General features: G+C 51.4%; 2 protein-coding genes across 3 annotated transcripts; one reads left to right on the top strand and one right to left on the bottom strand.

The window, feature by feature from the left end:
* Positions 1–1585: 1585 nt before the first annotated feature.
* On the bottom strand, positions 1586–6738 carry LOC120403176 (zinc finger protein 629-like). 2 transcript variants are annotated; one of them, XM_039534005.1, is made up of 3 exons: positions 6641–6738; positions 6251–6367; positions 1586–4022 (listed from the first exon to the last, which is right to left on the bottom strand). In XM_039534005.1, the coding sequence occupies exons 2-3, from the start codon at positions 6327–6329 to the stop codon at positions 2830–2832; spliced, it is 1272 nt and encodes a 423-aa protein (XP_039389939.1). In that variant the 5' UTR covers positions 6330–6367; positions 6641–6738; the 3' UTR covers positions 1586–2829. The 2 variants fall into 2 exon arrangements, with proteins under 2 accessions (XP_039389939.1, XP_039389938.1); XM_039534004.1 differs by having other exon boundaries at positions 1586–4025.
* Positions 6739–8820: 2082 nt separating this feature from the next.
* LOC120403181 (zinc finger protein 436-like) lies at positions 8821–11340 on the top strand. Its single transcript, XM_039534017.1, has 3 exons — positions 8821–8891; positions 9230–9344; positions 9815–11340. Exons 2-3 carry the CDS (start codon positions 9266–9268, stop codon positions 10960–10962), a joined length of 1227 nt encoding a protein of 408 aa, XP_039389951.1. The 5' UTR covers positions 8821–8891; positions 9230–9265; the 3' UTR covers positions 10963–11340.
* The last annotated feature ends 6415 nt before the right edge of the window (positions 11341–17755 follow it).

Genomic DNA, 17755 nt, shown 5'->3' on the forward strand with positions numbered 1-17755 from the left:
GGTGGGACTGTGTGTCCCCGAGGGTCTGCCACACTACAAGGGTTACTCCTAGAGACTGTTTAAAGGCCGGGATGTAGCACAGACCCTGTAATTCCACGTCTGATGGGGCATTCACCCCACACCATCTTTGAAGGGCTTAACATGGCTAGTTGGACCAATTAACCACCCAGGCTGCACCTGGAGGGGAGGCAGGGAGCAGAGAGGACTAATTAAAGGATGACGCTCACCTGGACAGGAATAGGAAGGGCTTGTAGAAAGCCAGGTAGCTGAGGGCAGAAAGGGGCTGCAGGGAGGTCTGTAGTCACTCTGTGGGACTTGGGCGAGCAGGGAGCTTGGCCCAGAGGGAAAGGCAAACCTGGAGGAGGATGGAGAGGAAGCTGGACAGAGACAACGTAGGAAGCAGACCAGGGAAACAGCAGTGATGTGTGGGACAGAGCAGGGTGGGGTCCCTGAGCTGGAACCCAGAAAAGGGGCCAGGCCTGGGTTCCTCTACCAGCCACTGGGGAAATGGCCCCATTGATGGGCCAGGGGGCGAAGCCACGAAGAGGGAGCCATTGAGTCCAGAGAGAGAGACGGAGTGAGCACGTGCAGGAAGGGGCATCAGACTGGCAGAGCTAATCCCCAGCTGAGGGCACAAGGAGGTGCTCCTGTAGTGAGTAGAGCACCCCATGATGCAGACATTTGACTTAGCTCAATATTAACACAGGCAAAGACTGACAAGCTCACTTCATTGTCACTTATCTACCTCAGTTACCCAAGAAACACGTTGGGAGAGAAAATCTTGATTTTTAAAGATCTGGCCCAAAACTTTCAATGGTGACAGGCAGTGCCCAACTGTTAATGGTTAAGAGGGCTCAATTTTCAGACAATGCTGAGCACTTCCACCTGAAAATTAGGCCTCTAAGGGCTTGGCTACACTTGAAAGTTACAGCGCTGGTCGTGCAGCTGTGCAGGAACAGCGCTGGTGTGTGGCCACACTCACAGCTACCAGCGCTGGTGTGTGGCCACATTTGCAGCGCTATTGGGAGTGATGCATTATGGGCAGCTATCCCAGCATTCAAGTGGCAGCAACGTGCTTTTCAAAAGAGGGGGGTGGAGTGGGGTCTAGTGTGACAGGGAGCGGGGGGTGAGAGAGAGAGTGGATTTTTGGAGCCAACACTGTGTGTTACCTTCCTGCCTTGAAAAATCAGAACATGTTCCCGATCCCTTACCCTTAACTCTTAACTGCAAACAGCCTGCATCCAACACGACTCCCCGCTGTTTCACGTACTCCCTGCCTGCCTCTCATTTGATTGTTTACAGCCAGGTACAGACTGATCACAGCAAACAGGAGCTCTGTTTGTTTTTTTAGATAAGCAGCGGGAGTTCACAACAAAACAAAGAGAGGCTGCATAACAAAACAAAGAGAGTAATTTAGTTAAAAGCATTCTGGGATATCTCCTAATACCCTGGAGGCCAATTAAAGCGCTGGTGTGTGGCCACACTTGACGAGCAGCGCTGGATCACCAGCGCTGCACTCGTTATACCCCAACCAGACCAGGTGTTCAGCCAGTGCTGCAGCCAGGGAGTTGCAGCGCTGGATGTGCCTTGCAGGTGTGGACAGTTACTAATTGCAGCGCTGGAAAGCCTCCACCAGCGCTGCAACTTTCAAGTGTAGCCAAGCCCCCAGATATCTCACACAATGGACATTAACTTGCCTTATGTTGTAAAGCCATTCTTCACGTACAATCAGGTTTAACTGATCAGACCCAATTCTCCAGTCTTCCCAAGAGACTTCCAAATTATACAACTCCCAAATTTCTAATGTCCCAAGCAGGTTGATTCCCTCTGCCCCTTCCCCAGGCTTTGTTTTGTGCATCATAAAGTAGTAAAATTAAAGGGCACAATCCCCCGTTTTCCTAGATCCCTTTACATTTCTTCTCCTGGTTGGTTGAGAGAAATGAGACATCAATCATGGATCTTAATTACTGCAAACCAGATTAAGAAAAGACCTAGAGATCTATGCTCTACAGCTAACCCAGAGCATGAAAAATGCAGGTGAAATGAGGGTCACTTCTAGTTTAGACAATTACGCATCAAATACAGAATAAGCACTTTTCATCTATGACTCTCAAAACACTAGAAACAAGCAGGTACCATTATTCTCATTTGACAGATGAAGAAGAAACTGAGGCACAGAAAGGTAAAGTGCCAGAGCTGGGTGTAGAACCCAGGAGGTCTGATTGTCAGGCCCCTGCTCTAAACTATACACAACTGCACACAAACTGTGATTTCACCTTCTAGAACCCACACATGGCTGGGAATCTAATCCATGAGTCCTGGCTCTCAGCCCCCTCTGCTATCACCCACTAGACGCTACTCCCCTCCCTGAGGACAGAACCCAGAAGTCCTGGCTCCCAGGCCTAATCACTAAACCTCACTATATTTGCTTATTTCCTCTCTACAAATCCCGGTGGCAGACATCACTGCTGGATGATTTGCCTTAGCATTTCCTGCCATCTTGGGATCCTCGCGGAGGCCATCCACACCTTGAACCACTGTAAGTGGGGGAGGGAGGAAGGGGCTTCAGATCAGGCCTGCAGCTTGCTGCAGGCAAAAGGGCACTAGCATGCATTGGGGGTAGGAGCCAGGGTTTCCAAGATGGATGGGTATGTCTTGCTGACCAATAGGGGTTGGAAGAAAGGACACCAATTTACTCTCTATAAAGGTGCCCCTGTTCCCCGAGATGGCACATCAATGTCTCCCTTTATAGAGGCCCCATATCCCCAGAGCATGTCAATTTCACACTCTAGAGAGACACCAGTGCCGCCCTCTCCATCTGCTGGGTGTCTACTTGGTGTGCGTCCTCTGGTGCTTCATGAGCGCGGAGCTGTCTCCAAAGCCCTTCCCGCAGTCGGTGCATTTGTAGGGCCGCTCTCCAGTGTGGGTGCGCCGGTGGTTGTTGAGCTTGGAGCTGTCAATGAAGCACTTCCCACACTCGGGGCACTTGTAGGGCCGCTCCCCGGTGTGGATGCGCTGATGTTTCATCAGGGATGAGTTGCAGCCAAAGCTCTTCCCGCAGTCGACACACTTGTAAGGCTTTTCGCCCCGGTGGATCCTCCGGTGCTCCACCAGGTGGGAGCTGACGCTGAAGCGCTTCCCGCACTCAGTGCACTCGTAGGGCCGCTCGCCGCGGTGGATCCGCCGGTGCTGCATGAGCGATGAGCTCTGGTTGAAGGTTTTGCCACACTCAGGGCAGCTGTAGGGTCTCTCTCCGGTGTGGATGCGCCGGTGCTTGATGAGGTTGGAGCTCTGGCTGAAGCTTTTCCCGCAGTGGCCACAGCTGTAAGGTTTCTCCCCGGTGTGGATGCGCCGGTGCTGGCTCAAGTTGGAACTGCTGCTGAAACTCTTGCCGCACTCAGCACAGCTGTAGGGCTTTTCGCCTGTATGGGTGCGGACGTGCTGGGCAAAGGAGCCGAGGCTGAAGCTCTTCCCGCACTCGCTGCAGATGAAGGGCTGCTCCCCAACGTGGGTGTGGTAATGCTTCACCAGGGTGTAATTGCGGTTGAAACTCTTCCCGCACTCGGTGCACTGGTAGGGCCGCTCGCCCGTGTGGATGCGCTGGTGCTGGAAGAGGTGGGAACTCTGGCTGAAGGTCTTCTCACACTGGTCACACTTGTAGGGGCGCTCCCCTGTGTGGATGCGCTGGTGCTCCAGGAGGTTGGAGCTGAGAACAAAGCTCTTCCCGCATTCGGTGCACTTGTAGGGCTTCTGGCCCATGTGGATGCGCTGGTGCTGGACCAGGTGGGAGCTCTGGCTGAAGCTCTTCTCACAGTCCAAGCAGCTGAAGGGGCTCTCCCCCCGCTGGGCTCGGTTGTGCGCCATCATCATCCTGATGCCGATCTCCTGTGGAGACATCGTGTTGATCTCCTCCGGCCATCCAGCCCCGCTGGCCTCTTCTTGCTTAATGCTCTGGGACATCCAGTGTGGCTCTGCTCCTGTAGGCTCTTCCTTCTTCGGACTCTTCACCTCCATCCTGGCACCTGCTGGGAGAGAGGGAGAATCCAGCCAGGGCCTGTTCACTGGGGAGAGAGTGAGTGGCAAATCTGATGGATAGGAGGTGAATTTTCCCAAACCCTTCCCCAGAGGAGAAGTGGCTTTGCTCCAACGATCCAGCTGAGCCCTCAGAGAAAGCTTGGGGAGGGGAATCTGATAATGGACTCTTCAATCTAGAAGATGAAGGTCTAACACAATCCAAAGGCCGGAAGTTAAAGGCTAGACAAATTCAGTCCGGAAATATGGTGTAAATCTTTAACCTTGAGGGGAATTAACCATCAAAACAACTTGGCAAGGGTCACAATGGATTCTCCATCTTCGACAAGTTTTAAATCAAGATAGGATTCTTTCTGAAAAGATTTGCTCTAGTTCTAAAACAATTATTCTGGGGAAGTTCAACAGCCTGTGCTATACGGCTGGCAAGATGAGATAAATCCCATGCTTCCGGCCTTGGGATCTGTGAGTGTCGGATACTGAGCAAGACAGGGCAGAACAAATTCTGGCTAGAAATTAGAAGGTTTCCAACCATCAGAGAAGTGAGGTTCTGGAACAGCCTCCCAATGGGGAGTGTGTGTGTGTGTGGGGGGGGGGGAATAAAGATTAATTTTAAGAGAACTGGACAAATTTGAGTGCTAATGTGATGTGGGAGGGCAGGGCTCATTTCTGGTTTATGTCTTATGTTCCTAAAAACTGATACTTCAGGGTTTCAGTTGTCCACCTAGAATGACCAGAAGTCCCGATTTTAGGATCTTTTTCTTATATAGGCTCCTATTACCCCCCACCCCGTCCCGATTTTTCACATTTGCTGTCTGGTCACCCTATGTCCACCGGCAGGAGGTAGGGAGGGCTCTTTTCCCCCCAAGTGTGTTTTGGGAGGCTGACTTTTCCCCCCAAGTCTTGTTCCTCTGAATGGTGATGGCCATGGTTGGAGATGGGACACAAGCAGTGGGACAGGGCTCTGAGGTAGCACCGAGCACTCTCTGGTGCTTGGCTGGCTGGGTCGAGCGCACATGCTCAGGGTCTAATTCAGTGATTTTCAACCTTTCCAGACTACTGGACCCCTTTCAGGAGCCTGATTTGTCTTGCGTACCCCCAAGTCTCACCTCCCTTAAAAACAACTTGTTTACAAAGTCAGACATAAAAATACAAGTGTCTCAGCCACAGTAGTATTGAAAAATGGCTCTCTCATTTTTACCATATAATTACGAAATAAATCAATTGGAATAGAAATGTTGTACTTACTTTTCAGTGTATAGACTATAGAGCTGTATAAATAAGCCAGTGTCTGTGTGACATTTTAGTTTGTACTGACTTCGCTAGTGCGTTTTATGTAGCCTGTTATAAAACTAGGCAAACATCTGGATGAGTTGATGTACCCCCTGGAAGAGCTCTGCATACCCCCAGGTACCATGGTCTAACTAATCGCCATGTATGGGGTGAAGAACAAATTCCCCCCCAGGTTAGACTGGCAGAGACCTTGGGTGTTTTACATCTTCCTCTAAGGGCTTGTCTACACTACTGGCTGGATCTATGGGCAGCGATGGATCCAGCGGGGGTTGATTTATCCCGTCTAGTCTAGACCGCGATAAATTGACTGCCGAGCGCTCTCCCCTAAACTCCGGTACTCCACCAGGGCGAGAGTCGACGGGGGAACGTCAGTGTCGACTTACTGCAGTGAAGACACTGCGGTGAGTAGATCTAAGTACGTTGACTTCTAAATTACACAACTTCACCTATGTGAATAATGTAGCTGATCGACACCCCCCAGTGTAGACCAGGCCTTAGTTTTGCAGCATGTGGGTGTGGATCACTGGCTAGGATCATCTGGGGAATCTCTCAGTTAACCAAGTACCTTCCACTGTGGGGGGCTCAGGCACTGGTGCGCCTCGGTCTCTCCTATTCTCTGACTGTGGCAACTCACAGTTTAGCCTCCAGTGGCCTGTGATACTTTGGTTAAATTCAGTTGCTGGGCTCATGTGCAGGTGGTGGGTGGCACTGATGGCCTGGGATACACTGGAGGGCAGATTATGAATCGCTACAGCAACTTAAATAATTGGATGCCACTTTTGCCACCTCCCGGCTCCCCCCGCCATTCCAGATCATTGACACTGGCCCTCCAGCTCTGGGGTGCGACTCCAGATCCCCGGAACAGCCCCTTCTGGCCATCACCATCTCCAGCAGGACCTGCTGTTAACTCATAGAGGGTCTTCCTCACCTGCGCAGACACCTCGGGGGATCGCCCTTCCCTCGGCGCCCTGGAGAACCCGGACACACGGCTCTTCCCCGTGCTCCATCCCAGAGATCCCGGAGTCAGGGCCAGGGATTATCCTGCCTGCAGGGGAGCAAAGAGGGGAAGTCCTGGTTTGATAAATGACTATTAAACCCTTCAAAACTTCCCCCCAGGCAGCCCGGGGGGGGGTATGGGCTCAGCGGCACAGACCCCCACGTGCTGCTGGGGGGGAGAATTTCTCCAGTCCCAGCCCCACTTCAGCTCCGATCCCCTTGTCCCTGCGGCCGCTTCCTCCAAGCAGCGATTTGCTGCCTCTGCTGCTGTTTCCCTCCCCGGGGCGGCCTCTGGCTGCGCCTCCCCAGCGCTCCCGCTCACCGCCCGGCCGGGGCGATCCACGGGGCTGCAGGCGGGGAGTCGCCCAGCAGCGCACAGGAGTCCGGCTCGGGAGCAGACCCGCCAGGGCAGGAGGAGCTGAGGGGGCTGGACAGGAAGGTCCCTGCGCTATTTCAGCCCCCTGATGGTGGCACCATGTGCTCTGGGAAGGGGAGGAGTGTGGGGTTAACCCTTCGCTCCCTACGCGCCACCACCCTGTGTAGTTTGGTTCCCACCCGGAGCGAGCAGATCAGAGCCCAGTCCCGGGCACGTTTCCCGGCGTGGTTGCATTGAAATGGTGCAGGGCAGGGAGCCACAGCAAAGAGACCCAGAACTGCTCCAGGCGCTGCACTGCCCAGCCCGATCCACAGCCAGCTCAGGCTGCAAAATGTGGAGTGTGTGTGCAGCCCTTGTGTGAGTGTGTAATCAGTGTGGGTGTGAAATCCACCCTGACTGAATTGGCCTTGTCAACATTGGTTTTCCACTTGAGGATCTCCCTTAGCTTCATGTATAATAGTGCCTGCATCTGTAATTTTCACGCCATGCATCTAAAGAAGTGGTTTTTTTTTTTAACCCAGGAAAGCTTATGCCCAAATAAATCAGTTAGTTATTAAGATGCCACCGGACGCCTTGTTGTTTTTGTGCAATCAGTGTATGCGGGCAGTCCTTGTGAGTGTGTGTGTGGGATGTAATCAGTGTGGGTGTGTGCAGTCCTTGTGAGTGTGTGTATGCCATCAGTGTGCATGCAGTCCTTGTGAGTGTGTGCGCGTGCAATGTGTGCAGTCCTTGTAAGTGTGTATGTGCAGTCAGTGTGTGTGCATTGAGGGTCAGTGTGTGCAGTGTCGGTGCAGTCAATGAGTGTGTGTGTGAGAGAAAGATTAACAGATTCCAAGGCCAGAGGGGACCATTGTGATCATCTAGTCTGAGTGCCCCTATAATAGAAACCTGAGAACTTCCTCAAACTAATCCCAGAGGCGCAACTAGAGTGTGTGTGTGTGTGCGCGCGCTGTGTTATGCAACGTGTGTCTGGCGCCTACGTCTGTAGCCTGTGGACTGTGTGCATGCAGCCCGTGTGTGTATGTATGCGTGCTGGGTTGTGCAACATGTGTCTGGAGCCTATGGCTGTAGCGTGTGGACTGTGTGCATGCAGCCCGTGTGTGTATGTATGCGTGCTGGGTTGTGCAACATGCGTCTGGAGCCTATGGCTGTAGCGTGTGGACTGTGTGCATGCAGCCCGTGTGTGTGGTGTGTTGTGCAACATGTGTCTGGAGCCTACGGCTGTAGCATGTGGACTGTGTGCATGTAGCCTGTGTGTGTATGCGCATGTGATATGCAAGGTGTGTCTGGAGCCTATGGCTGTAGCGTGTGGACTGTGTGCATGCAGCCAGTGTGTGTGGTGTGTTGTGCAGGGTGTGTCTGGAGCCTATGGCTGTAGCGTGTGGACTGTGTGCATGCAGCCAGTGTGTGTGTGGTGTGTTGTGCAGGGTGTGTCTGGAGCCTATGGCTGTAGCGTGTGGACTGTGTGCATGCAGCCAGTGTGTGTGGTGTGTTGTGCAGGGTGTATCTGGAGGCTATGGCTGTAGCGTGTGGACTGTGTGCATGCAGCCAGTGTGTGTGGTGTGTTGTGCAGGGTGTGTCTGGAGCCTATGGCTGTAGCGTGTGGACTGTGTGCATGCAGCCAGTGTGTGTGGTGTGTTGTGCAGGGTGTGTCTGGAGTCTACGGCTGTAGCATGTGGACTGTGTGCATGCAGCCATGTGTGTGCAAGGTGTGTCTGGAGGCTATGGCTGTAGCGTGTGGACTGTGTGCATGCAGCCAGTGTGTGTGGTGTGTTGTGCAGGGTGTGTTTGGAGCCTATGGCGGTAGCGGGTGGACTGTGTGCATGCAGCCAGTGTGTGTGGTGTGTTGTGCAGGGTGTGTCTGGAGGCTATGGCTGTAGCGGGTGGACTGTGTGCATGCAGCCAGTGTGTGCACTTGCAGAGTTCCCATCCAAGACCCTCCTCAGCCCGGGTTTGCCGGGCGGACAAGGCGCAGGGAAGCCAGGGGGACGGTGCTGGGACATGCACTGAAGGAGCCTTAGGGGTTAAAACCACCAATTTCTTAATCCCTCCCCCTCCCAGGCGGGGCCATAAGCGGGGCTGCAAATAGCGCAGGGACCTTCCTGTCCGAGCGTCCCTGCCTCCGGCTCCCTGTGTGTCTCGGGGTCAGTCCCCGCCTGCAGCCCCCGGTTCCGGAGCGGATCGGCCCGGCCCGGCGGTGAGCGGGGCACCGGGGAGGCGCGGAAACGCGCAGCCGGAGGAAGCTCTCGGGGCAGGGAGAGAAGCAGCAGCAGAGGCAGGAAATCGCTGCCCGGAGAAATGGCTGCAGAGAGGAGGGGATCCGAGCCCGACCTGCAGTTGGGGCCGGAGACCCCCCCCGGGGCCGGAGACCCCCCCCAGCTCCGGGGCAGCACAGGGGGGTGGGTGGGTTGTGAAGCGGGGCCCTGCAGTGCCCCCCAGCCCAGCCAGCTCCGGGGTGGGAGTTTTGGGGTGGCTCTTTGAAGGGTTTAATGGTAATTTATCAAACCAGGACTTCCCTTCTTTCCTCCCTTGCAGGCAGGATTCCTGGTCTCTGACTCTGGGATCTTCGGGATGGAGCGCGGGGACGAGCCGTGTGCCCGGGATCTCCAGGGTGCTGAGGAAAGGGAGCCCCTGGCTATCACTTGCACAGGTGACAAAGGAGTGAGGCTGGCTTGGGGACCCTCCACGAATTAGCAGCCAGCACCCCAGGGTGCCATGCTAGAGCCACAGATGGGGAAGGCCAGAAGGGGCCATTCTGGTCAGATAGTCTGACGTCCTGCCAAACCCGGGCCAGAGAACAGCACCTCAAACCCATAGGGCTGGTGTCTGTGAGCCACAAATCCAGGGGAGCCTTGAAGTAGTGAAACTGGCATCAAATTACATAGGTTAGTTTGGCAATTCAGGGGAGTGAAGGGATCCCAGCAAAGCCTCCTGGAGCCCTCCTGGTTCTGTCTGGTCTTGCTCAGTATCATCTCCCACAGGTCCCTGTCCTCCACATGTGACTCCCGGCTCCAACCTCTGGTAGGAGCCCTCCCCTTCCCCAGCCTTTCTCTTGAGGGCTTTGAGGAGGGGCTGGTTCTGCTGAGGAAGAGCCTCGTCTGGATTCTCTCTGTTTCCCAGCATGTGCAGGAGCGGAGGAGAATCCCCAGCAGGAAGAGTGTGTGGGAGCGGACCCACATGGGATGCCTCAGAGCCCCGAGTGGAGAGATGCTGGCCGGCCAGAATGGCAGCAGGGAGACCCTGTGGAGGAGAGACCTGATGAGTGTGAAGCATATGGGATCCCTGAAAACATAATTATTCTGGAAACCACCTACATGGGAGAAAGACCCTATAAATGCCTTGTCTGTGGGAAATCCTTCAGCCAGAGCTCCCACCTTGTCCAGCACCAGCGGATCCACACGGGGGAGCGACTCTACAACTGCCCTGACTGCGGGAAGAGCTTCAGCCAGAGCTCCCACCTCGCCCAGCACCAGCGCATCCACACCGGGGAGCGGCCCTACCAGTGCGTTGAATGCGGGAAGAGCTTCAACCGCAGCCACACGCTGGCCAAGCACGTCCGCACCCACATGGGCTCGCAGCCCTACATCTGCCCTGAGTGCGGGAAGAGCTTCAGCCTCAGCTCCCTCCCTCAGCACCTGCGATCCCACTTGCCAGGGAAGCTCTACACCTGCTCCGATTGTGGGAAGGGCTTCAGCAGCAGCTCCAACCTGGCCCAGCACCAGCGCACCCACACGGGCGAGCGGCCCTACAAATGCTCGGACTGCGGGAAAGGCTTCAGCCAAAGCTCCAACCTGGTGAAGCACCAGCGCACCCACACGGGGGAGAAGCCCTACAAGTGCACCGAGTGCGGGAAGTGCTTCACCCAGAGCTCCACCCTCATCCAGCACAGGCGGATCCACCGGGGCGAGCGTCCCTACAAGTGTCCCGAGTGCGGGAAGAGCTTCGGCCTCAACTCGTCGCTGGGGAAGCACCTGCGCATCCACACCGGGGAGCGGCCCTACGAGTGCACGGAGTGCGGGAAGAGCTTCAACCTGAGCGCCAACCTCATCCAGCACCAGAGGATCCATCGAGGAGAGCGGCCCTACAAATGCCCTGAGTGTGGGAAGTGCTTCAATCTGAAGTCCACCCTGGTCAAACACCTGCGCACCCACACAGGAGAGAGACCTTATAAATGCACCCAGTGTGGGAGGAGTTTCATCGACAGCTCCAAGCTCAGCAAACATGCCAGGACCCATGTGGCAGAGAAGCCTCCCCAGGAGGTGCAGTAAGATCCTGCGTAGCTCTGTCTTGGCCCTGGCGTGATGGCTGCTGGAATAGTGGTACTAATTCTGGTGCCCACAGTTCAAGAAGGATGTTGATAAATTGGAGAGGCGTCAGAGAAGAAGGATTATGAGGGGTCACTAGAATGATGAAAGGATTGGAAAACCTACCTTATAATGATAGATTGAGCTCCTTCAGTCTATTTAGCCTAACAAGGAGCAGGTTAAGGGGTGACTTGGTTACAGTCTAGAAGTATCTCCATAGGGAACAAATCACTCTTCAGTCTAGCAGCGAAAGGTCTGACTCAATCCAATGGCTGGAAGTTGAAGCTAGACAAATTCTGACTAGAAACAAGGCACAATTTTTTAACACTGAGCGTAATTAGCCATTGGAACAATTTGTCAAGTGTCATGGTGGATTCTCCATCACCAGCACATTTAAAATGATGTTTTTCTAAAAGATCTGCTCTAGTTCAAACAGGGATTAATTCAGGGAAGTTCTTTGGCCTATGAGACACAGGAGATCAGACTAGATGATCACAATGGTTCCTTCTAGCCTTGGGATCTAGGACTCTGTAATGGACAATGTTTCCCATGTCAAGGCCAGAAATTAGATGCCCCAAATGAATCTATGGCTCTGAGTTGCCCTGTGTAGAATCAGAGATTTCAAAGCAAGAAAAGACCATTAGATCATTCTAGTCTGACCTCCTGTATAACACAGACCAGAAAAACCTCATCCAGTGTTTCCTGCATCCAGCCAAGAAGCTCATAGTTACACTTGAATGTGGCCAAGATTTTTCAAAAGCGACTAATGATTTTTTTTTTTTGGTTGATCAGCTTGAGACCCCTCTTACAAGGGGCTGGTTTTCAAAAGATGCCGAGTGCCTGCCTTCTGAAAACCAGCCCCTTTAATATGTCTCCAAGAAACTTAGAACTGGAAGGGCCCTCCTGGGTCACTGAGACTTACTCAGATCCATCTTCAAACCAGTTAGGGTGTTTGCTCCTAGTGGGAGGCTGTTCCACAACCTCCCTCCTCTAATGGTCAGGAACCTTCTCATTTCCAGCCTACATTGATTCCTGGCCAGTTTGTCCCCATCTGTTCTTGTGCCAACATTGTCCTTTAGCTTCAATAGCTCTTCTCACTCCCTGGTGTTTTCCCCACGGTATATTTAGAGAGAGCAGTCAGATCCCCTCTCAGCCTGCATATTAGGTAGGCTTGCAAGGGTTAGCTGTTTATTTGTAAATGTCAATTTCACCACACTCAGAAACCATCAATAAAATATTTCTATCAATAGTAATTGAAATTTACAAATAGGCAAAGTAAGAAAAATGCTGCTTGGGAATTTATTAGAGTCAAAATCCAGTGATTTAGATTATTGAATTGGGCTTGTTACAAATGGACTGACGAATGAATGGTAAAACCAGGAATGATTTGTTGATTTAAGGATATATACTTTGTATATTGTGATGTGATGTTGACAATTTGTGTTTTAATGGTTTATAAAACTTTAACTTTTTGAATCTCAGTAGCTTTTGTCATTAAATAATTGTCTGACGCCCCCCAATATTTTCCGTACAACTGAGAAAATTTAAATAGCTAATCTCAAATAATGCTTAAAAATAGGGCTGTTGAGTGATTAAAAAAATTAATTGTGATCACACAAATAAAAATAATGCTGTTAATAGAATATTATTTATATAAATATTTGTGGATGTTTTCCACATTTTCAAATATTGATTTCAATTACAACACAACAAAGTATACAGTGCTCACTTTATATTTATTTATTATAAATATTTGCACTGTAAAAATAATAGTATTTTTCAGTTCACTTAATACGAGTACTGTAGTGCAATGTTTATCATGAAAGTTGAGCTTAAAAATGTAGAATGAGGTACAAAAAAGCCGCACTCAAAAACAAAACAATATCAAACTTCAGCGCCTACAAGTCTTCTCAGTCCTACTTCTTGTTCAGCCAATTGTTCAGACAAACAAATTTGTTTACATTTGCAGGAGATAGTGCTGCCCTCTTCTTGTTTACAATGTCACCTGAAAGTGAGAACAGGCACTGTTGTAGCCAGTGTTGCAAGATATTTATGTGCCAGGTGTGCTAAAGATTCATATGTCCCTTCATGCTTCAACCACCATTCCAGAGGACATGCATTCATGCTGATGACGGGTTCTGCTTGATAATTATTGTAGATAGGCCAGACTCACCCCTGCGGCCTCCTGCTAGTTGTCCTTGGGAATTAGCTCATTCCAGCATCCGGAGCACCCTCTGCAGGCCTGTGATCCACCTGTCCTCTTGGCCCCCGTGTCCCTTCCTGGACCCCAGAGCCCTTTTAACTGGGGTGCTGCCCCAGAGTTCAGAAGTTCCTCTGCAGAGTTTACCTCCCAGCCTGGGTGGAAGTGGGGGAATGTATGAGGGGAGGGGCATCTCACATGCTCCGCTGCTCAGGTTGACGCACACCTCTCTGTGGGGGGTTCGGCCGCAGTCTTCACTGCCAGCTGTGTCTCCACCAGCCCCCCTGCTAGCCGCTCCACTCACCTCTCCACTATCTGCTCCTCTCCGCTAGCCATCCTGGTAGCCACTCCTCTCTGCTAGCCACTCACAAACTTGTCTTCAGCCCTCCCCCCCCCCCCCCAACACAACTCTCGGCAATCTCAGATCTTTAGTGACTTCAGCTCTCAGTGATTTTAGCTGGTAGTAGGTAGGGGAGCCTCAGTGCCAGGGCACCCGTAGCCCAAAGTAGGTCTAATGCTTAAACCCAGGCATCAGTGTTTTTAGCTCTAGCACATAGCAAGACTCCTAATGGGGTCAAAATTAGCTCTGTTATTGCATACTGGAGAGGCAAAAACCTGGTGTTTCATGCTCTCCAAAAACACTCATGCTACTGGGGACAAGTACCTATCCCCAGCCTCTCTCAATTCACTGGTGTTTGGACCCATGTCCCTTGCCTGGTGAGGGCAAGTCCCTCCGTAAAATGCCAAATATAGTTCTTCTCTCCTTGATTCACATAACGAGGATAAAAACATTTTATTACTCCTGCCCCAATAACAAAGGGACTGGGGATCCCACAGCAGGCAAAGTGACCATTTGTGCAAGTGTCCATCATGCTAGGCAGGGTGCGTGTGCCCAAGATCAGCCCCTGAAGTCCTTTTCCACAGCTCGCCACCAGATGTCAGGGGAGAGCTCATTCTGACTGCATACCATTAAATATTTCTTTCTCATGTGGATAGTTATAGATTAGGATCAAGTTACCCCTCAATCTTCTCTTTGTTAAACTGAATAGATTGAGCTTCTTGAGTCTATCATTTCAATCATTCTTGTGCCTTTTTTCTGTCCGCTCTGCAACTGATCAATATCCTTCTTGAATTTTGGGCACCAGAACTAGACACACTGTTCCAGCAGAGGTCACAGCAGTGCTCAAATATAGGGGTGAAATAACCTCTCTACTTCTACTTGAGGTGTTCCTGTTTATACAGTGATGAATTAGCATAGGTTCCACCCCAGAGCCATCCCACACGGTCTGATAAGAGTCCAGATGATGTGTGCGATAGGCAGGAACCCTCAGCTTGCCACAGCCCAGAGGGACTCTCTGGGGCTCACCAGCTCATCAAGCAGTTCCAGATGTTCAGCCCATGCAACACTCCCCAGCTGCTCCAGATGTTCTACAGGTGACATCATTCCTCAGCCCTCTCCAGATTTTCAGAACATGTAAATATCTTTTCCCCTCCCCCAGTCCCTTCAGATGTTCAGGACATGTGGCATTACCCCTGAGCCACCCCCTCTTCCTCCTTCTCTGGCCATTTTTGGGAATCTTTTCCTTTGCTTTTAACAAAAGCCTGATGTTGAACGATTTTGGGAGGGCTCTGTACAGAGAACACCCCCTGATTTTAGCCCCTGGACCCGTTCTCTGCTGGGGCAAGATTGGGGGGGGGGGATATGGGCTTCACACTCTGTAAGATGTGTGTGTGTGTATGTGTGTGTGTGTGTGTGTGTGAGAGAGAGAGAGAGATGCCAATATACAGGAGGCAGCGGCCTGGATGGTTCACAGCACAATATGAAGCCCAATGTCCATTTTTAACCCTGCAAAAGGGGACAAGTACTGGAACTGTCTAGCTCAATCCTCCATCTCCTCTTGTATCAGGAGAGCTTCATCTGGCCAGGATGGCTGCTGTGGGTCCCCCATAAACCTCTTCTGAAATACTGTCCCAGTATTGCCAGCAAGATGGGAATCAACTGAAACAGAAGCCAGCTATCTCCTTGATAATTTACATTCCTCTAATCTCCCAGCAGAGGGCGCCCTGCCCCTGATTGGAACAGTAAAGGACCACTTGTCATTCTGCACCCACCAGGGAAAATCAACTGCAGGGACTTCCCTGTGCTGCCTCCGAGCTGTCTGGGTTGGGGGCTGGGGGAAGAACCCAGTTGCACAGACCCTCTCCTTCGCCCCACGGTGCATCAGAGTTAGGAGAGATCAGATCAGATGTATCCAATATAGGCTCCCCCACCAGTGGGATGTGGGCCTGGGTGGGGTGGTGGAATATAGCCCCTCCCTGGGGACATGGTATTATGTTCTCTAGGCCTTGTCGTTTAAAGGCAGGTCTCTTAGAAGCAGCCTCCCTTGAGACACTTCTCCAGCCGGGAGGTGGGAGACACTTATTGCTAGGCCCTACCAAATTCATGGTCCATTTTCATCAGTTTTGTGGCCAGAGGGTTTTAAAATTGGTCAGTTTCAGGTTTTCAGATGTTTACATCTGAAATTTCACAGTGTTGCAGCCATGGCAATCCCAACCCAAAAGGTACCCAGAGATGGGTGTGATCGTCTCTGCCCCGAGCAGCCGTGCAGGTGAAGAGGAAGTCCTGTCCCTTCCCAGCCCAGCTGTTTGGAGTTTGTGCCCTTAGTCCAGTGAAGCCAGACCAAAGGTGAATGGTCAGTTAGAATTCTGAATCTCCTGTTGAAGAGGTAAGGCCGTAGTTTGACGGCCCACGCAGTGGCATAGCACTCCTTCTTTATGACAGAATAATTCTGTTCGGCAGGGGACAGCTTTTTTGCTTAGGAAGGCAATGGGATGCTTCTTGCTGTCTTCCCCTGTCTGCATCAGCACAGCACCCAACCCTGTGTCTGATGCATCAGTACACAATTCAAAAGGCTCATCGAAGTCAGGGCTGGCCAGCACAGGCTCTGCAGACAGGAGTGCTTTTACCTTGTTGAAGCCTTTCTGGCAGGCTTCTGACCAAATTACCTTATTAGGTTGATGCTTTTTACATAAGCCTGTGATTGGGGATACGAAGTCACAAACCTCCTGTAATAGTTTGCCAAGACTATGAAGGACTGGACTTGCCTTTTAGTCTGTGGTACGGGCCATTTCACAATGGCTTTCACCTTAAGAGGGTTGGGGGATATTTTACCCCCACAGCCACTGTCCCAGATAAGGGACTTTGGCTGCCCCTATCTTGCACTTGGAGGGTTTCACAGTTAGCCCAGCTTCTTTGAGCTTTGATAGCACAACTCCGAGGCACTCCCTGTGGTCACCCCAGGTGGTGCTGAATACGGCAATGCCATCTATGTATGCCCCAGCATAATGCTGCAAACCGTTTAACACTCTGCTGACCAGTCTCTGGAAGGTTGCACCAGCATTTACCAGACCAAAAGGTAGCACTGTAAATTCGTAGAGCCCTATGTCAGTGATAAAAGCAGATTTTTGTTGTGCCTCCCCCTCCAAAGGGATCTGCCAGTAACCTTTGGTTAGATCAGCCCATCCAGCATGTCATCAGTTCTTGGCATGGGGTAAGCATCTGTTACAGTGACAGCATTGAGTTTTCTATAGTCTACACAAAATCTAATGGTGCCCTCCCTTTTGGGGCTCAAGACCACAGGGGAAGCCCACACAGTGTCAGATTCCTTAACCACCCCCAAGTCCAACATGCTTTGTATCTCAGCATGAATTTGCTCCTTCACCTTCCCGGTGGCCCTGTAAGGCCTGGAAAGGGCGGGGCGGAGGGGGGGGGGGCTGTGTCCCTTTCATGAGGATTCTATGGGACAGCAAGTGTATCCTCCCTGGTTTGTTGGAAAATACCTCACTGTACTTTTGCAGCATTGAAAACACTTCCTCCCTTTCGACTGGTGTCAGCTCAGTACAGATTTCCATACTTTCCAGGGTTGACCATCAATAAGTACACTGTCAACATTCATAATTTCGAATACAAAAAATGATACTTGCATACAAATGGGATGAATATATTCAGTAGATCATAACCTTTGCAGAGATATGTTACATGGCATAAGTAGCATAAAACATATTCCAGTTATGTCATATATACATTCATAAGCATATTTCCATAAAGCATTGTGAGGTGCAATGTCACGTGGTGGTTGTGATTACAACTTGAATACATTTCATTCAGACTGAAAAAGGAAACCCTGGGCTGAATAGGAAGTGAGTAAAGACCAGGAGCTGAGAATATTCAAGGATTTTTCAGTGATGGTCATTTTCCCAAGGGGAATCAAGTTCGTCCTCCCGCCCTGCCCCAACACACAATCATCCGGCCAGGCTGAATGCACGAGAGCTGTTTGGGTGCTCTAAAGCCCGTCCCATTGTGCTTTTGTACACTAGGTATTCCCTAAAATGTATCCCAAAAGCCTCCAGCCCCAGACAGAATGCTGACTTAGGATACTCACAAGGCTCTGTATTAGGTGCACAAGGGGAGACTCAGCAGCAGGATGGAAAATGGGGGAGAGGGGCAGTTTCCAACACTCTTCTTGGGCTTCCTTTTTCATTTTACCTAGTTCTAGA

This window comes from Mauremys reevesii, linkage group 4, assembly GCF_016161935.1.
Source record: "Mauremys reevesii isolate NIE-2019 linkage group 4, ASM1616193v1, whole genome shotgun sequence".
Lineage (NCBI taxonomy): Eukaryota > Metazoa > Chordata > Testudines > Geoemydidae > Mauremys > Mauremys reevesii.